The sequence below is a fragment of the Taudactylus pleione genome, unplaced genomic scaffold (assembly GCF_031769625.1).
Source record: "Taudactylus pleione unplaced genomic scaffold, aTauple2 ptg000265l, whole genome shotgun sequence".
In the NCBI taxonomy this organism is placed as follows: domain Eukaryota; kingdom Metazoa; phylum Chordata; class Amphibia; order Anura; family Myobatrachidae; genus Taudactylus; species Taudactylus pleione.
In genome coordinates this window covers 7873554-7891687 of record NW_028284667.1, presented here as the reverse complement: position 1 = coordinate 7891687, position 18134 = coordinate 7873554, and the positions used below count along the sequence as shown (strand labels likewise).

At 40.5% G+C, this 18134-nt stretch overlaps 1 protein-coding gene across 8 annotated transcripts in view; it reads right to left on the bottom strand.

Moving 5' to 3' along the window:
- The window catches only part of ABI3BP (ABI family member 3 binding protein), a 515514-nt gene that overhangs the window by 24512 nt on the left and 472868 nt on the right, over nucleotides 1-18134 (bottom strand). For all 8 annotated transcript variants that reach the window (XM_088481142.1, XM_088481145.1, XM_088481144.1 and 5 more), the window contains 2 exons: nucleotides 12420-12499; nucleotides 2017-2046 (listed from right to left, as the gene is read on the bottom strand). In XM_088481142.1, coding sequence (XP_088337268.1) covers nucleotides 2017-2046; nucleotides 12420-12499 — 110 coding nt within the window. The remainder of the gene's footprint in view (nucleotides 1-2016; nucleotides 2047-12419; nucleotides 12500-18134) is intronic.

The window sequence follows — 18134 nt, the reverse complement described above, 5'->3', positions numbered from 1 at the left end:
AGCAGATCACACTTCCCATTACAAGTATGGGAAATGTGATCTGCTCACAAACAATGTGCAAATTAAAAGACTTGGAGTAGTTTTTCATGAAAACTGCTCCAAAGCCCTTTAATACATTTATGTGACACTAACATAATGTAAAAAAGGTGTGAAAACACCCCTTTTCACATTTTTTTTAGTAAAAATAATATTGATAATAGGGCCGTATAACAGAGCAGTTATCAAATGTATGAAAACCTGCATAAGGGTGCTGCCACACAAAAGGTGATTCTGCTTTGATTTTTTCCAACAGAATTTTATTAAAAAAAAAAACAGATTTTGTTTGCCTAGATGCTGTTACACTTGCAGATTTTGGGCCTGATTTAGAGGTACATGCTATTGCAGCCGTGACTTCGTCTTTATGCTAATGCCACAGCTCATGAGATGCCCACCGACTGCTTTGCTAATCCACCGCTGAGCGTATATTAAGATGCACCATCAGTCGCACCATCTGTGTTTTCACCAGCCCTATGGAGGTGCAGACTCTCCATCTGAACATGGCAGTCTGTGTCAGTGCAACTTCGTGTTCAGATGCAATAGCTGACAGCAACACACCGCGTCTGACTAACCACCCTTCTGTTGCCACCCAGAAATGCCCATGCCCACCTAAACTGAATTCGTTCTGAGGTCCCGGCGGTAACCATCGGGACACATGCGCTTGCGTCCGTCACTGACATTATGTGCACCCCTGAATCAGGCCTTTTATGTTCTGACAGCTTTTATGCTGCAACCAGCATTTTGGGTCAGCAGGAAAACAGCTGAAACAAACAAGTTCCTCAAAAAAAGTCAGTTACTTCTCCTATAACTGTCACACAAATGACTAACATACAAATATAATATACAGTAGATGTGGGCAAAGAGTAGATTTGGCTTATATTAAAGTATAGTATAATGTATGGGACCACTATGTTTGTTTGTTGTACTTGGGCCACCTATAGTATAATGTGTGGGACCACTATGTATGTTTGTTGTACTTGGGCCACCTATAGTATAATGTGTGGGACCACTATGTTTGTTTGTTGTACTTGGGCCACCTATAGTATAATGTGTGGGACCACTATGTTTGTTTGTTGTACTTGGGCCACCTATAGTATAATGTGTGGGACCACTATGTTTGTTTGTTGTACTTGGGCCACCTATAGTATAATGTGTGGGACCACTATGTTGGTTTGTTGTACTTGGGCCACCTATAGTATAATGTGTGGGACCACTATGTTGGTTTGTTGTACTTGGGCCACCTATAGTATAATGTGTGGGACCACTATGTTTGTTTGTTGTACTTGGGCCACCTATAGTATAATGTGTGGGACCACTATGTTTGTTTGTTGTACTTGGGCCACCTATAGTATAATGTGTGGGACCACTATGTTTGTTTGTTGTACTTGAGCCACCTATAGTATAATGTGTGGGACCACTATGTTGGTTTACTGTACTTGGGGCACCTATAGTATAATGTGTGGGACCACTATGTTGGTTTGTTGTACTTGGGCCACCTATAGTATAATGTGTGGGACCACTATGTTGGTTTACTGTATTTGGGGCACCTATAGTATAATGTGTGGAGTCACTGCTGGGATTAAAGCGTGAAGTCACTGTTAGGTATTTTATGTGAAGCACCTTGTGACCACGTGTGTGACATGATCCTCCTTTCCAGCTCTGTTACTTGTTTTATGGGAAATACTGTAAGATCAATGACACTATTCATAATCTAGAAGAGGACACCCGCCTAGTCTAAAACAGAATGTTGCTCTCTTAAATATAAACATTACTGTAGCTGGTCAGAAATATGGTGTGATATTGTATAAACCAGAATAAATAATTTATTATGACAATGTGTAATTCCATATTGTGTATTTGAATCTTGAGAGATAATCACTAAATATGATGATGTGGCCTCCTAAACTGTAATGGTCACTCATCATATTTACTTGTTGTCAACCTGTAATATATGAGTATTGTGCAAGCATCATGTCTTACCTGAAACTGGCTCACTTACTCTTGGGTCAGCTGCAAAAACAAGAAACATCATAATGGGTATATTTGCTGTATATTTTCCTAGATTGCTTTTAAATATCATCTGTATTTTGGGATGAGCGACTGAGTAACAGACACATTTGTAAAAGAAAATAATATGCTTTCATTAAATAGAATTTACAATATACCTGTCACTCCTATAAATCATGAAATCCAAAAAGTATGGGGAGAGACTAAGCAAACTTGAACATACTTCCAGCATGTTTCTCAGCACAGAGAGATCATCACCAGATGTGTAGTCAGCTGGAGATGTTGCTCTGAAAAACAAATCTCCCAGGGATTCCCATGGTGCCTAATATTTCTAGATTATACTTTAACATTTTCAGCTGTCTGTAGAAACATGATACTGCAAAATGTACAGCTTTTAATATGAATAAGTGTTTTGCATCACTTTTCTGTAAAATAGATATAGATTGTGTTTATATTATAGTATTATGTGATTTAAAATATACATACAGTGTGTGTGTGTATATATATATATATATATATATGTATATATATATATATATATATATATATGTATATATATATATATATATATATATATATATATATATTAGAGATCTGCGTGGACCCCCGTGTTTTGGTTTTAGTTCTAAATCATCGTCCTGTTTTGGTTCGGTTTTAGCTTTGGTGTTCTTTAAAAATGTATAAAAACTAGGAATGTGCAGGCTCAGATCGGTTCGGATTTTCCCGACAAGTTTGGATCTATCTCGCCAAATTTAGGGTCTCAGAAAGAGGCAAAACGTCATCTTTCATGGACAAACATCATCTTTCAGGGACTTTTGTCCATGAAAGATGATGTCTATCCATGAAAGATGACGTTTTGCCTCAAAATTTTGTGGGAAAAATCCTAACTTGGCGGGAAAATCCGAACCGATCCGAGCCTGCACATCTCTAATAAAAACAGCTAAAATCATGTAACTTGCCTTCCCAACTTGTTTAACATTCTATGCGCACAGTTTATCTCCTGTTCCAATTATGATAAGCAGGCTTACTGTATATTCCTACCTATTGATTGATGCTATATACTGCAGCAGTTATATAGAATGGACAACGAGTGACACATTTGATTATAGTAAACTACCTGTATTAAGAAAATTTTATAGAAATGTGTTTCCTAAAGTATTAACATCAATTTTGACCAACTCACAGCACCTGAAATCACGAGGGAGGGACTTTAGTACAATTCATAATGCGCAAAATCTGTACTTTAGATCCGAGTTCCGAACTTGTGAAAACACCTGAGTCGGGACTCCGTTCAACTTGGAACCCCAATGTGACCTGAGCAGGGAGTCAGTTCGACTCAGAAACCACATACACACACACAATCAGACATGGAACGTTGCCACCGAGCTGCTAATTGAAATGCCTCAATTAATTGCTATTATCTGTCTCTCATTAGTTACCGTATATAGAATCTCACGGTTTGATTCCCCCTGTACTGTCAGTTTAAATATATTGTATCATTTGTGTGTTTTATTGTAATTTTCCCTATACAATGCTACTGACACATTGTGGATGCATATAAAAGGTACTAATAATAATAATATGCAGGTTATCTGTTAATATGTTTGATCATTGTAATTATTTTCCAGTAACCTGTACTGTCACCTGAAGAGTCTAATTTCAGGGTCACGTTAAAATATTAGTGAGCCAAAGCAAAGATGAACTGGGCGTGCATATATCAAACTTAAATTTATGGGACTCATAAAGTAGGCGCTCTATAGAAAATACATATATGTTAATATATATTGATACAACACTTCTGTTGGTGGTCGGGGGGAAAGGACGTATATCCAGGTCAATCCTTTCTTTGGATCTTCTCAACTCGGATATGAGGAGGTCATGCAAAGGAAACAGATATATATATATATATATTTTTTTTTTTAGTTTTTCTTATATGTGAAGAAAAAATGGTAAAAAAAAATATCTTCTTTGTCCAGGGTGATAAATAATTAGCATACCATACCTCACTTCTTTTTTTTTTTTAACGAAATTTATTTTGAATTTTACATAAGTAAAGTACAGACAACAATATGTGCATGGATAAGTGAAATAGTTAGCATATTACAGAGACAAAAATATAGGATAATAAAGTATCCAAAATACACATATAGCAATAAACCAATCTGAAAACAGATAAAACATAAAAGATAAAAGATTGCTATATATCATAGCACAAACTTCAAAATAGATTGTAAATAATAGTATGAATTACACAAGAGAACAAGTAGGAAATAGAAAAATGTGTAAAAGAGAGAGGGGAGAAATGAAGAGAAAAGAAAATGAAAAAGAGGAAGAATAAGATGGGGGACAGGGTAAGTGGGGAAAGAGGCAGAATCTGGGTCTATATTGTATATTGGGAAAACTTAAATAGAAGTCGCCATAGTAAAAATGGAGCGAAAATAAACAAATAACTAATATAAATTATTTATGAACGTTAGAGTAGGAGGTTCGAAAAGCCTGAAGGCCGAGGGCCTGATTCAGAGCCGCACGCTATTTGCGCTCGCTCAGTCAGAAAAAGGGGCCGGCTATTTAAATTGAGCGCTCGCTCTTTGCGGTCTGTTGACACCTCTATGTCTGAGCGAGTGAACGAAACATGCGCTCGCTATTTTGTAAAGACGCCCCCTGGCCGCTCGCATCCTACGTCATCTCCGCTATTTATTTGATTAATCGAGTACATCGAAAGGCATCTGAACTGCTCGCAGTGCTTGTGGTAGGTTTATCCTATCGCAATCATGCGAACAGTTCAGGCTAAGAGACAACCAAGTGACGTGGTCGATGATGCTGCTTTGTTAATTATGCACACCCTTAAAACGCCCGTTTTGACCATTTGGCACGCCTGCGTTCGGATCTCCACTCCCTGTTTTCAAGCACCTTCCCCTGTTACCACCCACAAACGCCTCATCCTGTCACTCAAATTAGCAGGCACTCGCTATTTGGCGAGCGCTCGATTTCCGATCGCACTGACTGGTTGGCGCATGCGCATTACGACCCATACGCATGCGCAGTTGTGCGAACATCGCTCGGAGCTTACGAGCGGCTCTGAATCAGGCCCAGAGTTCCATGTGGCGTGGTGTTATAGAGGAACCAGTCACACCAAACCATGAGGAACCTAGAATAGGTATTGTGGATATAAGCTGATATTTTCTCCATGGCTGCCACGTGCAAAATTTTATTTATAAGTTGTTGGCGAGGAGGAGGGTCAATATCTTTCCAGTGTCTAGCAAACAGACATCGAGCTGCATTCAGAATATTTGAACAGAGCTTAATGGCATGTTTTATTAAGGCCCTCAAGTGGACAGCCAAGGAGGAAAGACCAGGGAGACTTAATCAGTGGTATTTTAAAAATTTCCGAGAGGAGACTGGCAACCCCGTCCCAGAATTGGACTATTTTAGGGCATGACCACCATATGTGTATGAAAGTGCCTATCTCGCCACAACCTCTCCAACATTGATGAGAGGCCAAATGATACATTTTGTGCAAACGGGCAGGTACCAGGTACCATCTTGTAGGCGTTTTCCTTAATTAAGGAAGAAATAGAGGACTTAGACACCCTCTCCCGCACCACAGTCCATGTATTCTCATCAGGTGGACTCCCTAAATCTTTTTCCCATTGAAGTTCATGATTTGGCGCATCTGTGATTTTAACAGATAGCAAAAAGTTATAAATAACAGATATGATACCTTTCTTGAGAGGATTATGGAGACACAAAGATTCAAATGACGTTAAAGATCTATCAATTGAATTAGAAGGGAGGGAATTGATAAAATGTCGAACTTGAATATAGGTAAAAGTGTTGATAGAAGATATGTTGAATTTGTTCTGGAAGGAACCCAGAGAGGCGCACCCACCCGAGTCGAGGATATCAGATACCACCCTAACCCCACCTTTAATCCATGGAGAGAAGCGGGCGAGGTTGAAACCCGGGGAAAATGCCGGATTAAACCATATAGGAGTAACAGGGGATGGGTAGGAGGTAATATTATAACTCACACTTCTCAGTATAATACACCACGTATCAAGGTATCTTTACCACCAGGAAAACCCGCCACAGGTGATTCAGTGTCAGGAGTTGCTAAAAAGGTATATAAGACATGCCGCACTCACTATAAGTGCAGATAATTCTCAACACATAGTGGAAATGAATCTGATTTATAAATGCAAGACTTTAATACCTGGGGGTTTAAATAGTGACTTCGAACTCAAGTGGTTTCTCTAAAGTGTTGTATGAATTCTATTTTGGTATTTTCTATAGTTTTGTATATTTTTTTATATATGCTGTTTTATGAATATTTTGTGTATGAACTGCTATACTTTTTGTATATATGTCTTATTACTGATAGGTATTTTGTCAGTTCATGTTTTAGATACCATCTTTATTGACATTTCCAAGGAAAAGATCACCATTAGAATTCTTTGGATCCATACAAGAATTAGAAGACATTACTGTTCTGTGTATTATTGGATACAAAAATTGATACCAATATGTAAATGTATTTCTTTAGTGTTTCTCTTTTTAGTAATTTGAGGGGCAATTGTTTTATTATTCTCTATATGTATATTCTATTAACAGGAAATATTGAGAATTGGGATTTTCTCCCTTTTCAAAAATGGGCGCTGCTGTCTCGTTTTCTAACATCAGGTTAGCTCCGGACCATCATGGCTGCTCCCACTTCCGGTGTATATACAGGAAGTGTGTGGATGGCGTGATGCAGCCATCGAGTATGGAGAGATGGTCCGGCGTTTATAGGCGTCCCCCCGGCCATTTCTGTTTTTATTTTGTGGCCTCGTGGCCATGTGACTAATGGAGGAGTCAGTTGTAGGTTCCCCCCCTGCATTTCCTGTGTACACACAGGAAAGGAGGCTATTCCATTGTACTCGGCGGTACATCTGCCTGGGCTCATGATGATACGACGGCGCAGTGGGAACTGCCTTCATTTCCGGCGGGAAATGCGGTTCATCATGCGTGTCATCGCCGTAGGAGTCGTGGCAACCACCATTTCCGGGGAACATATCCCATTTTGACAATAAAGTGATTGCTGTGCTACTAGTGCACATTTCCGACTTCAGAGTAAGGGAGTCGAGATGTTCACAAGGTAATCGCCTTTTTTGTCTCTAAAACAATTTTTTGATCACCGATATCGCAATATTTTCTGTACCCAGGTCCTTCCTGTGTAGACATGGTTGCTATGGCAACGCGTCTGGCATGATCATTTGTAAATGTTTTTTATAAATATTTTGATTGCTGTTACAAAAGTTGGACACGATATGTATTTTGTACAATGTTTTGTAGAATTTTTAAATGTAATTTATGGGTTTTTAAACATCATGAAATGTTATTGCATGAATCTGCTGAGGTCACTTCCTCTCTAAGATGATTGGCTGTTCTCTCCTTAAATATGGGGCTTCCTCTGACTCTAACCATGTCTTGATAAAGGCCCAATTAGGGCCGAAATGCGTCGACCAGCTAACGGTGTGAGAGCAGCCTTTCTATACTTTATATGGACCTAGGTAACATTGTTTTTCTAATTTTTTTATTTTTTAGTAGAGGAACTGTTTCCCTCTTTTTCATTTTTGTATATTTTTATTGGACATTGTCATTTCTGCTAAGATCCTTGGTGATCTTACTTTGGTGAATTTCCCGTTTTGTTGGGGATTTTTGAAATAAAGTTTTTTGGCTTGGATCATTAACCCTGGTGCCCTCTTCTAAATTATACATCGAGAGGATGTATCTCATTGGTGATCAATAAGAATCAGATAAAAATACCTTTACATACTTCAGGAAAGCTACAATTATCGTGAGTAGGGTACGCCCTCTACTTCTGGATTTTATATGCAGATTTAAAGAAGCCACTGTGTTGAGAATTCACAACCATAGAATATATATAACAGGCGCTAGTCAATATAAAAATTTATTAAAGTACATAAAAATAAACAGGCAAAACAGAGAAAAAAACCAAATTCATATATATATAAATAAATGAACAGGAAAAACTAAACAGTCTTCCTACTAATACACTTAGGGCCTGATTCAGAGACGGACGCTCGGAAAGAGCGCTCGCTCTGAATCAGGGCGTTTTCTTTTTTTGGCTGTGGGTGACCACCCACAGCTATAGCGAGCGGCCAGGTTGATGGTCAAGACCATTGCAACCATCGGGCTTGCGACGAGACCCTTGTGGTAGGGTCTCGTAGCCGCAAGCCCCAGAGAGCTTCTGGCTCTAATAGAGCCGGAAGCTCTCCCACTAATATGACTGGTGTCAGTGGGGCCGCCCACAAATGGCAGGCGTTCGCTTGGGAATGCCTCCGTTTGTGAAGCCACCCCCAGGCCACTCCTACCAAACGGGGCGAGATGTCAATCACCATCGACAGCTCGCGCCCTCTGGTGCGAGACCCGGAGTGACGGAGCACCCGTCGCTAGCCGGGTCTCGCGCATGCGCACAACGAAGCCGGCTCCGTCGCGCGCATGCCCAGTGGGCAAACATCGACCTGGTTGCGAGCGCTCAGCGCTTGCGACTGGGTCTGAATCAGGCTCTTAATTCTTAATGGTGTTTACTAACTATACAGATAGCAGCCTAGATTTTAAATGTATTGTCATATATGTGCTGTCCAGAAAAAAATGTAAATGTATATATGTGGAAAAGCACAGAAAAAAGAAAAATTAATAACTGAAGATGTTCTTTGTTAGGACATCTAACTTGCATATGCCATAATTAGGAATCCAGATAATGCAAATAAATTCAACCCCATTAGTGTTGGGGATAACAGTTCACTGAGAGTAATTTCAGCAGGTGTGCCAAAAAGATTTATTTGTTATTACTTTCCAGAATAAGTAAATTAAAAAAGCATGCATGCAGAAATATATGTATAGCACGTCGTCCAAAGGTATAAGTCTTACGTGATCCTAGAAACATTCGCTATATCAGCGTGCATAGAATATGCTGATCATCCAACCAGCCTGCTGTTCTTGTCTAGCAGATTCTGAATCGCGATGATGCGGTGTGCAATATATATGTAAAGAGCTCCCACTCAGTCTGCAGACAGCAGAGGAACTGGCTATATATCAGCCAACTCGGCGTATCCATCACATCCAGAGCCTTAGTAGTGGATAGTTGGATGTACAATAGTCCTGGTCACACAGGGGATCACCAAACAGTGCACCTTCTCCTGCTTAGACTTCTCTCCACATCATCATAATGATTACCTAGGTTCTCCGCTACTTTTAGTTATTCAGCGGCTTCCTCAGAACCTATGTCACATAGATTCTGAGGAAGCCACTGAGCAACTAAAAGTCTTCAGGCTGTAATTGCCTGCAAAGGATTTGCAACAAAGTATTAAAAAGTGAAAGTTAGATTTAGGATTGTTTAGTTTGTCCCATTACTTTTGGCCCCTTAAAAAGTGGGAGGCACATATAGAAACCGTTGTAATTCCTACACCGTTCACCTGATTTGGATGTAATTACCCTCAAATTAAATCTGAAAGTCTGCAGTTAGAGCACATCTTGTTTGTTTCATTTCAAAGCCATTGTGGTGGTGAATAGAGGACAAAATGTGAAAATTCTGTCAATGTCCCAATATTTATGCACCTGACTGTCTATATATTATTTAATTTTTTTTCTCTGTTTTTCCTGTTTTATTTTGATGTACTTTAATACATTTTTATATTGACTAGCGCCTGTTATATATATTCTTCCGTTGTGTGCTCTTCAGTTGATGGGAATCCAGCAATCTTCCCACCTATATAAAGGCTGCTGTCAATTGCATAGAAATATAATTACATCAATTGATCTGTTGTTACTCTCTATAGGTTAGCGCCCATATATATTTGATAGGTTTTATGTGCTGAGAATTATCTGCACTTATAATGAGTGCTGTATGTCTTATATACCTTTTTATCGACTCCTGACACTGAATCACCTGTGGCGGGTTTTCCTGGTGGTAGATACCTTGATACGTGGTGTATTATACTTAGAAGTGTGAGTTATGGTACGCTAATCATTTCTCACCGATGTACAGGGTGGAAAAAAGATATTTTTTTAACCTTTTTTTCTTCATATATAAGAAAAACTGTAATATATATATATATATATATATATATATATATCTGTTTCCTTTGCATGACCTCCTCATATCCGAGTCGAGAAGATCCAAAGAGAGGATTGACCTGGATATACGTCCTTTCCCCACGACCACCAACAGAAGGGATGTATCAATATATATTAACATATATGTATGTATTTTCTATAGAGCTATGCAAAAATAATTCGAACAAATGGAGCTGCACTTAGAGCCGCAAAGGTAGTAGGATAATAAGTCACCACACTTATAACGAATAATTTGAACAAAAGAAAAACAAATGACCTCTCTTGCGCTCCAAACTTGTTCAACTTCAATTATATGGCAGTTTTTTCCTCCAATGATGGAACCGCTCTCATATGTAAATAAAAGACATAAAATTGCCACAATAGTGTAATAAAGTCAATGATATAAAAGTTCAATCCTTATCAAGGTGCTGGAAATGGGAATAGGTGCAAGAAAAAGATCCTCTCCACAAGAGTGACACTTCAGAAAGGTTTCCAAGCAGATCTTCAAATCCCAAATCCCCAAATCAGAACACCATATTCGTGAAGATATAGAACGTAGCAGATTCTTACACGTATGCTTACGTCAAATAAACTGGTGTGAATCACATAGCAGTTTCTTTAAGTCTCCGTACATCCATCAGATACAGGAGACAAATGGTTTCCTTGAAATCTCAAAGAACCAGAGAAAAAGGTATACTTGTAGTATGAAACATTTATTAATAATGGAGTGTGACACAGTCGTTTGACATATGGCTAGTACACATACACTATATTGACAGTACCCGGGTTCCATCATCAGAATACATCTTATGGTACGGCTGTATACAAACTTCTGTTTTTTACCATTATTAATAAATGTTTCATACTACAATTTGAAGTTGAACAAGTTTGGAGCACAAGAGAGGTCGTTTGTTTTTCTTTTGTTCAAATTATTTTCTATAGAGCGCCTACTTTATGAGTCCCATAAATTTTAGTTTGATATAATGTACAAAACTGTGGTGAAGGTTTTTTTGGTGAATCTAAGTTGGGCAGTCTCGTTTTGCGCCAAACATCAGGGACACATTTATTTATTTATTGGGTGTGCATATAGATTTGTGAAACATTAGTGGACTCCTGCAGGCTCCTAAAAGAAGAATTATGCTGTGTGTTTATCACATTTGTTAGAAGATGGTGAGACAACATCAAATCTGTTAAACTTAAAGTAGTTTAAGTGTTTAACTAGATTTATAATTAAAATGTAGGTATAGATTACAGCAATAGTTAATGATATCTTGAAACTTGTGTCAGTATTAAGCTGGGTACACACCTATTCGATCACTTTGCTGATTCGGCAAGCGCTCCCGACCAGCCATTCAGTTTGATGCCAGCGTGACCCCGTCAGCTGCCTGCGAGGCTTATACACACTGTGCAGACATAGCTCAGTATGTATGGGCTTCTATGGGATCAGGAGGTCAGGTTGCGGAATATTAAACAGCCCATAAGATGCAACTGCCCGATCCCAACCGTTGTAGGAGCGTTATAAGTCGTTAATCGGCTAACATTCCTACAACGGTACTGCATACACACATATACAGTCGCCGGCATGTATAGGTGTTTGCCCAGCTTAAGAGTTAAAAGTTCAGCTAGGGTAGTGGAAATTATGCAGATGAGATGGTTAGGATAAGGATAAGGTTATTATACATTTTTGTTTTTAATATCAACTTAATTTGACTCAGAAGGAAAAACTTTAAAAGGTAGTATTTCCTCTTGAAATGAAGGGATTACTTGTCTTCCTAGGGGGCTGAGACAATAGTTCTTAATTATCTCATATTAAGGTTCCATGATTATAGAGTCTTATGGTACGTCACCCTGTTCTATTGGACTTCGGGCAAATGTCCAATGCTCACTTTAAAAAAACAGGTCTGTCTGTTTTGTATAGTTTATACAGGATGATATACAGTGTTCTCTGATTGCTCCATAATATTTCAAAACAACACAAAGTAATCACAGCGAATAATTGTGCAAAAGTGTTTTGCAGTTGCAATTTAGTTGGTATTTCTAGTAATATAAATGTAATGTGAATTTAATATTTCCCCTCCTTAAACATACATTTTTCTGACCATGATAATCAAAAATAGAACACATCCCCCAAAGAACACGTACATTTATTAGACAAGTTATGTAAAAAAAAGATTTTTGAAGATGACCATTTAACATGCTACATTACTGACACTATCATCATCATCATCATCATCATCATCATCAAATGTACAAGTTACCTGACTCTGTGTTAAATTCCACTGTTGCACTTACTGGGCCCTCACCGAGAGGGTTTGTTGGTATCACATGGAACTCATAACTAAAAGAAAAGAAAAGACATTAGTAATATTTCTTCTGGGGGCCACCATGGTTCCTCCATAACTTGAGTAACATTCTATGCGCACAGTTTATCTCCAGTTCCAGTTGTGATAAGCCAGCCTACTGTATATTCCTACCTAATGAATATTGTTATACACTGAAGCAGTTATATAGAATGGACAATGAGTGACACATTTAATCAAATTTAACTACCTGTATTAAGAAAATTTATAAAAAATGATTTTAGGAAGTGTGGCCGGGTCCCAGTCCCGCAGCCAGCAACCCCCCACTCCTCCCACGTGGTCAATGGAGGCTGCGGCACTTAAGGGGTTAACCCCTGTGCTGTGGCGTCATATCTGAAATGTATAGGCACCCATTGTAAATGTATAACCAGCGATAGGCGCCGAGTGTCAAATGTATTTTTAATGTGATTTGCAGCTGCCCGGATCCTCTCCAGCGGCAATGGGGAGTGTTAAGCGCACCCGGGGACTGCATCTAAATGCTGCAGCCCCAGGCCTTCTCCAGTGGCTGCAGCAATGAAGGATGTTAACCCCTGGTGCAGTACAGACTAGGCGTGAGGAGCCGCTGAGCGCTCCACACCAGCACCCCAGCTCCACAGTGCAGGGAGAGCCTCTGCAGCTAGGACTTAGGGGTTTATTTATCAAGCAGTGAAAAACTTAGTGAAGCGGACCAGTGGAGAAGTTACCCATGTCAACCAATCAGCTTTGAATTTACATTTATTAAGTACAGTCTATAAAATAATAGGTAGGAGCTGATTGGTTGCCATGGGCAACTTCTCCACTGGTCCACTTCACTAAGTTTTTACTGCTTGATAAATAAACCCCTTAGTACCAGGGCTGCATGGCTATGTGCCGACCGCTGGGAACCGGGAGCTTAGCTCCCAGGCGCCCAAGCACTACAATAGAGGGCAGCCAAGGCGAGTGGCTGCACGCTGAGGGACAGGAGGAGCTAGCTCCCCGGACCTCCAGCGCTGTGACCAGGTAATTCTAAGAGCCCCAGCATAGGGACCCAGTGCTGCAGGGCTGGGTGTCCCAAACTGGGGACTAGGAGCTTTGCTCCATTGCCCCAGCTCCGCAGGGCTGTTTCAGCAAGGCCCAGTGCTGAGCACAGTATAAAAACAGAAGTAACCTGGTTACAAATAAAAATGTATTAAAATATATATTTCTGTGATGAGCTGCAGTGCATTGGTATATAAGCCTGAATACAGGACATAGGCTCAAACTGTCTATTTTTACAATGTGTAAAATATATTTAAACTGAACGTATGTATTTTAAATGTATATTTTACAGTTAAAATGCACTTACGTGAAAAATCCATTTGCCGCAAACACCTGCAATAAAAAAACCCACCTGGGGCATACTTGGGGACCCCCCCCAGAGTCAGGTTCGCTAGTTTTTAACTTTGTACCCCAACATTTTTTTTTAATTTTTTTGACACAGATTACCTTTGGGAGGCTGTCTGAAGGCTGCAGAGGGGTTCCTGAAGAGTTGCACCCCAAAACCCCAATTCTGCACTTTTCTCCACCTACCATTCATAGGCGATACTTTACCGCCTATTACATTGCATTGACTTTCCGCCTAGGCGGAAAGTCTTTCGAATTGAATACGGAGGAAAACCAAAACAGGCGATAATGACGTCATCGGTGGTAACTTAAAGCGGATCCGGACTTAACGCTTCAAATTGAACACGGGCCTAAGTGATTTAAGGGTGCTCCAAAGAGTTGCCCGTCCGTAGCCAGGAAACCCTGCCTAGGGACCTTGGTTGTCCATCTCTGGAGCTCGGATTCAGGCTAGAGGTGGCATGCTTGGTCCCTTAGCAGATTCCTGGAAGTACATTTTGGAGGGAACTTTTATTCACCCCAGACATGATGGCACCTGAGCGTCGTCGAGCCCTGCAGGTGGACTCTGGCACAGAGGAGTGACCACTCCCCACTGTCTATAGGGGACAATGTTAAAGGTGAGCATGTGTTGCCCATGCAAGGCACATGCACTTAAATTGATTGGGTAAAAACCACAGTGCAAACTTACCCCCTGTGGTAATGTGTGTTGCAGTAACATAAAAGAAGGCCTGCCAGCCTGGTTTGTATGTATCTTTTGGACATCAAGAAAGATTGAACAGCTGTAACATCTGTATGCTGTAATACTATCAAGGGGAACAATCTTTCTGGAGACTATTTAAGCAATAAACATCTTGCCTTTACAACGACTGCATCTGAATCCTCCAACAACAGAATTGCGCCAAATGCTATTCCATTCTCTGGCTGTTCTGGATTGAGCCCAGTGTCTCCAAGCTTAAACCCTCTGCCAGCTACAGTGCAGAGACCTGTACATTGTGAGGGATCAGTGGGTAAAAGGGAATCCATAATACCCCAAGAATCAAAAACTAATCTGTAATCGCGTGGCGAGACAAGGTAATATGATCACAGGCTGCAATACATTTGTGTCAATAATAATATGGCTGCCATGATAAAATTCAGGCCTCATTACAAAGGAATCGGAACCACAACGTGTTGGAGGTAAAACACTTTGTAAATTCATGAACTCCTCTACAATTGCCATGCTGCCACATGGAGCTCTGCTGAAAGGGGCAAGGCCACACTGTGTGCCCAGGCCCCAGGACTTTGTACCCCACTTTCAGCATTCCAGGCCATACTTTCTTGAAATATTAGTAAGTTATGTCATCATCACCATATACATGAATAAACATACTTGCAGACTCTCCTATTATGTCTGGCACACATTTAAATTAATGGGTTAATACCTTTGGTGGCATGCATGGCACAGTACTATCTGTTCTACTTTGTGGTGTGTACTGGACACACCTGGGTGGCACTTGGTACACCCATGGACAGGGGCTGGCTGGCAACTGTTAGCCTGGGGGGCAAGTACAAGACAGTGGACTTGATTTACCGATAGTCACTCCACTCCGTAAACATTCGGTATTGCGTACAACTATGAATCAGGCCCTCTGCTAATACTCTTATGCAGGCCTCCAGTAGTGCGCTCCCCTATGTAGTGCCCCCAGTAGTAAGCCCCTTACACAGTGCCCCCAGTAGTAGTCCCACTATGCAGTGCTCCTTATGCAGTGCCCTCAATAGTGGTACCCCTTATGCAGTGCCCTTTAAATAGCGGCCCCAGTTGTAGTCCCCCCCTATGCAGTACACCCAGTATTGCCCTTTATATAGAGCCCAAAGTAGTGGTCCCCGATGCACTGCCCCCAGTGGTAACCCCACCTATGTAGTGCTCCTAGTAGTAGTCCCCTCCCCTTGTATTGCCCCAGTAGTAGTCCCCCCCTTGTAGTGCCCCTAGTAGCAGTCCCCCCCTTGTAGTGCCCCTAGTAGTATTCCCCCCCTTGTAGTGCCCCTAGTAGTAGTCCCCCCCTTGTAGTGCCCCTAGTAGTAGTCCCCCCCTTGTAGTGCCCCTAGTAGTAGTCCCACTCTTGTAGTGCCCCCAGTGGAGGTCCCCCCTTGTAGTGCCCCCAGTGGAGGTCCCCCCTTGTAGTGCCCCTAGTAGTTGTCCCCCCCCAGCAGAAACACACATAATAAAAATAAAAAAAAACACTTACTCCCGCCGCCAGCTGCTGCTCCGCCCGTCCTCCCGGGCAGCTCTGCATTATGGGAGAGACGTCATGACGTCTCTCCCATTACCCACTGCAGGAGCCGGATGATGGCCCGGCTCCGGCAGTGGGCACAGCAGCCAATGTGAGAAGGGGTGAAACAGAGCCTCTTCTAAGTCCCAATTAATAAAAATAGATCTCTTCAGCAACCAATCAGAGACGTATCTAAAGAGCGCAGCTTGCGTAAAAGAGTCAATGTCAGGAACTCCAAATCCTCCGTCACCCTTCTGTAATTTTAGCTTTGCAGAAGCAATCCGAGGCTTTTTCCCCGCCCATATATAATTAGAAAAAAGGGAATTAACTTGCTTAACATCTGTCTTGGTAAGGCCAATAGGGAGCATCTGTAATAAATAAAGTTTAGGGAAAACTATACTTTTAATAACTGTTATTCTGCCTAATAATGATAGTGGGAGAGGCATCCAGTGTAATAATGTCTGCTTGATTGATGAAATAACTGGCAAAAACTTTACATCATACAAAGATTTTAATCGAGTTGGGATTTGTACTCCGAGGTATTTAAGGGAAAACTTACATATTGGGAAAAGGGAAAGGGATGGGTGTGACATAAGCAAGGAAGTATCTCCCCCCAGGGCTAGCATCTCCGATTTTGTAAAATTAACCATGTACCCTGCAAAGGATCCAAAACAATTTATTATAGAAGTAATGTTCGGAATAGAACGAAGGGGATCGGAAATGAATAGTAACATATTGTCGGCTCCAGATCTAGTATTATTTCCGTCTGTGGATCTAAGTGATTTAATAATAGATGGGGGGTGTTGGCCTTTCAATAAATTGGAGAGCATTTTGCTAGGTTTGTTACCATATCTATGAAAACGGCAATGAGAATGAAAAGTGTATTTAACCTCAGTCTGTGTCAGGAGAGTATCAAACAACGCTTTCTGGTGGAGATATGTCTCCTTAGCTGCTGAGGATGGGTTAGTTTTAAAATGTTGATATGCTGTGGTTAGAGCGGCCTGTTTCTCAAGATATGTGGTACGAAACATTTTATCTTTATGGGCACAATAGGACATGATATCACCTCGAATCACTGGCTTTGAGGCCTGCCAAAACAATAATGGAGAACTATCTCTGTATCTACAATCATTGTTATGTTTATAACTCATCCAAGCAGATTCTAACATAGCACGAAACTTTAAAGAGTGGGATACATGTGAAGGAAAACGCCACTGTATAAACGGGCCTTTATCTACAGAGCATGACATTTTAAACCAACATAAAGAATGGTCTGAAAGACATATAGGCTCAATATTAGATTCCAGTACTCGAGGGAACAATACTTCAGACAGTAGCAAGTAATCAATACGAGAAAGCGTGCCATGAGCCTCGGATAAACATGTATAATCATGCTCTACGGGATGGCACGCCCTCCATACATCAATCAGGTATAGTTGGCGGGAAATATGTGGTATTCCAACTCTCGGAGCTGAAGTTCGTGGAGCCGGACATGAGGATCTATCAAGCTGCGGGGCAGCAACCATATTGAAATCTCCACCATAAATAATAGAAGAATTATTATATTTATATAAACGACTTGTAATTTTTAAAAATAAATTTTTAGAATAGTTGTTAGGGGCATAGATATTACATAATACATAGCGAGATGAATTTATAGTAACATCAACTATAATATAGCGTCCCTCTGGGTCCATCTCCGTGGAGCAAACCGTAGTGGAGAGAGATTTTTTAACTAGAATAACAACCCCTCTAGCTTTCGATGAATATGGTGCAGAAGCCAAAACAGACCACCTGAGCATATTTAATTTGAGGATTTCTGGAGGCAACAGATGCGTCTCCTGAAGAAACGCTACATCTAAATATAACTTAAACAAATAAATCAATATTTTTTTCCGTTTGGCCGGAGAATTGATGCCTCCTACATTTAGAGTTCCGACAGTCACAGTAGCCATATCACATGAACAAAATATAAATAAATGAAAAACATATCTCTAAAATAGATATCAGAAGATGTGGACATAAG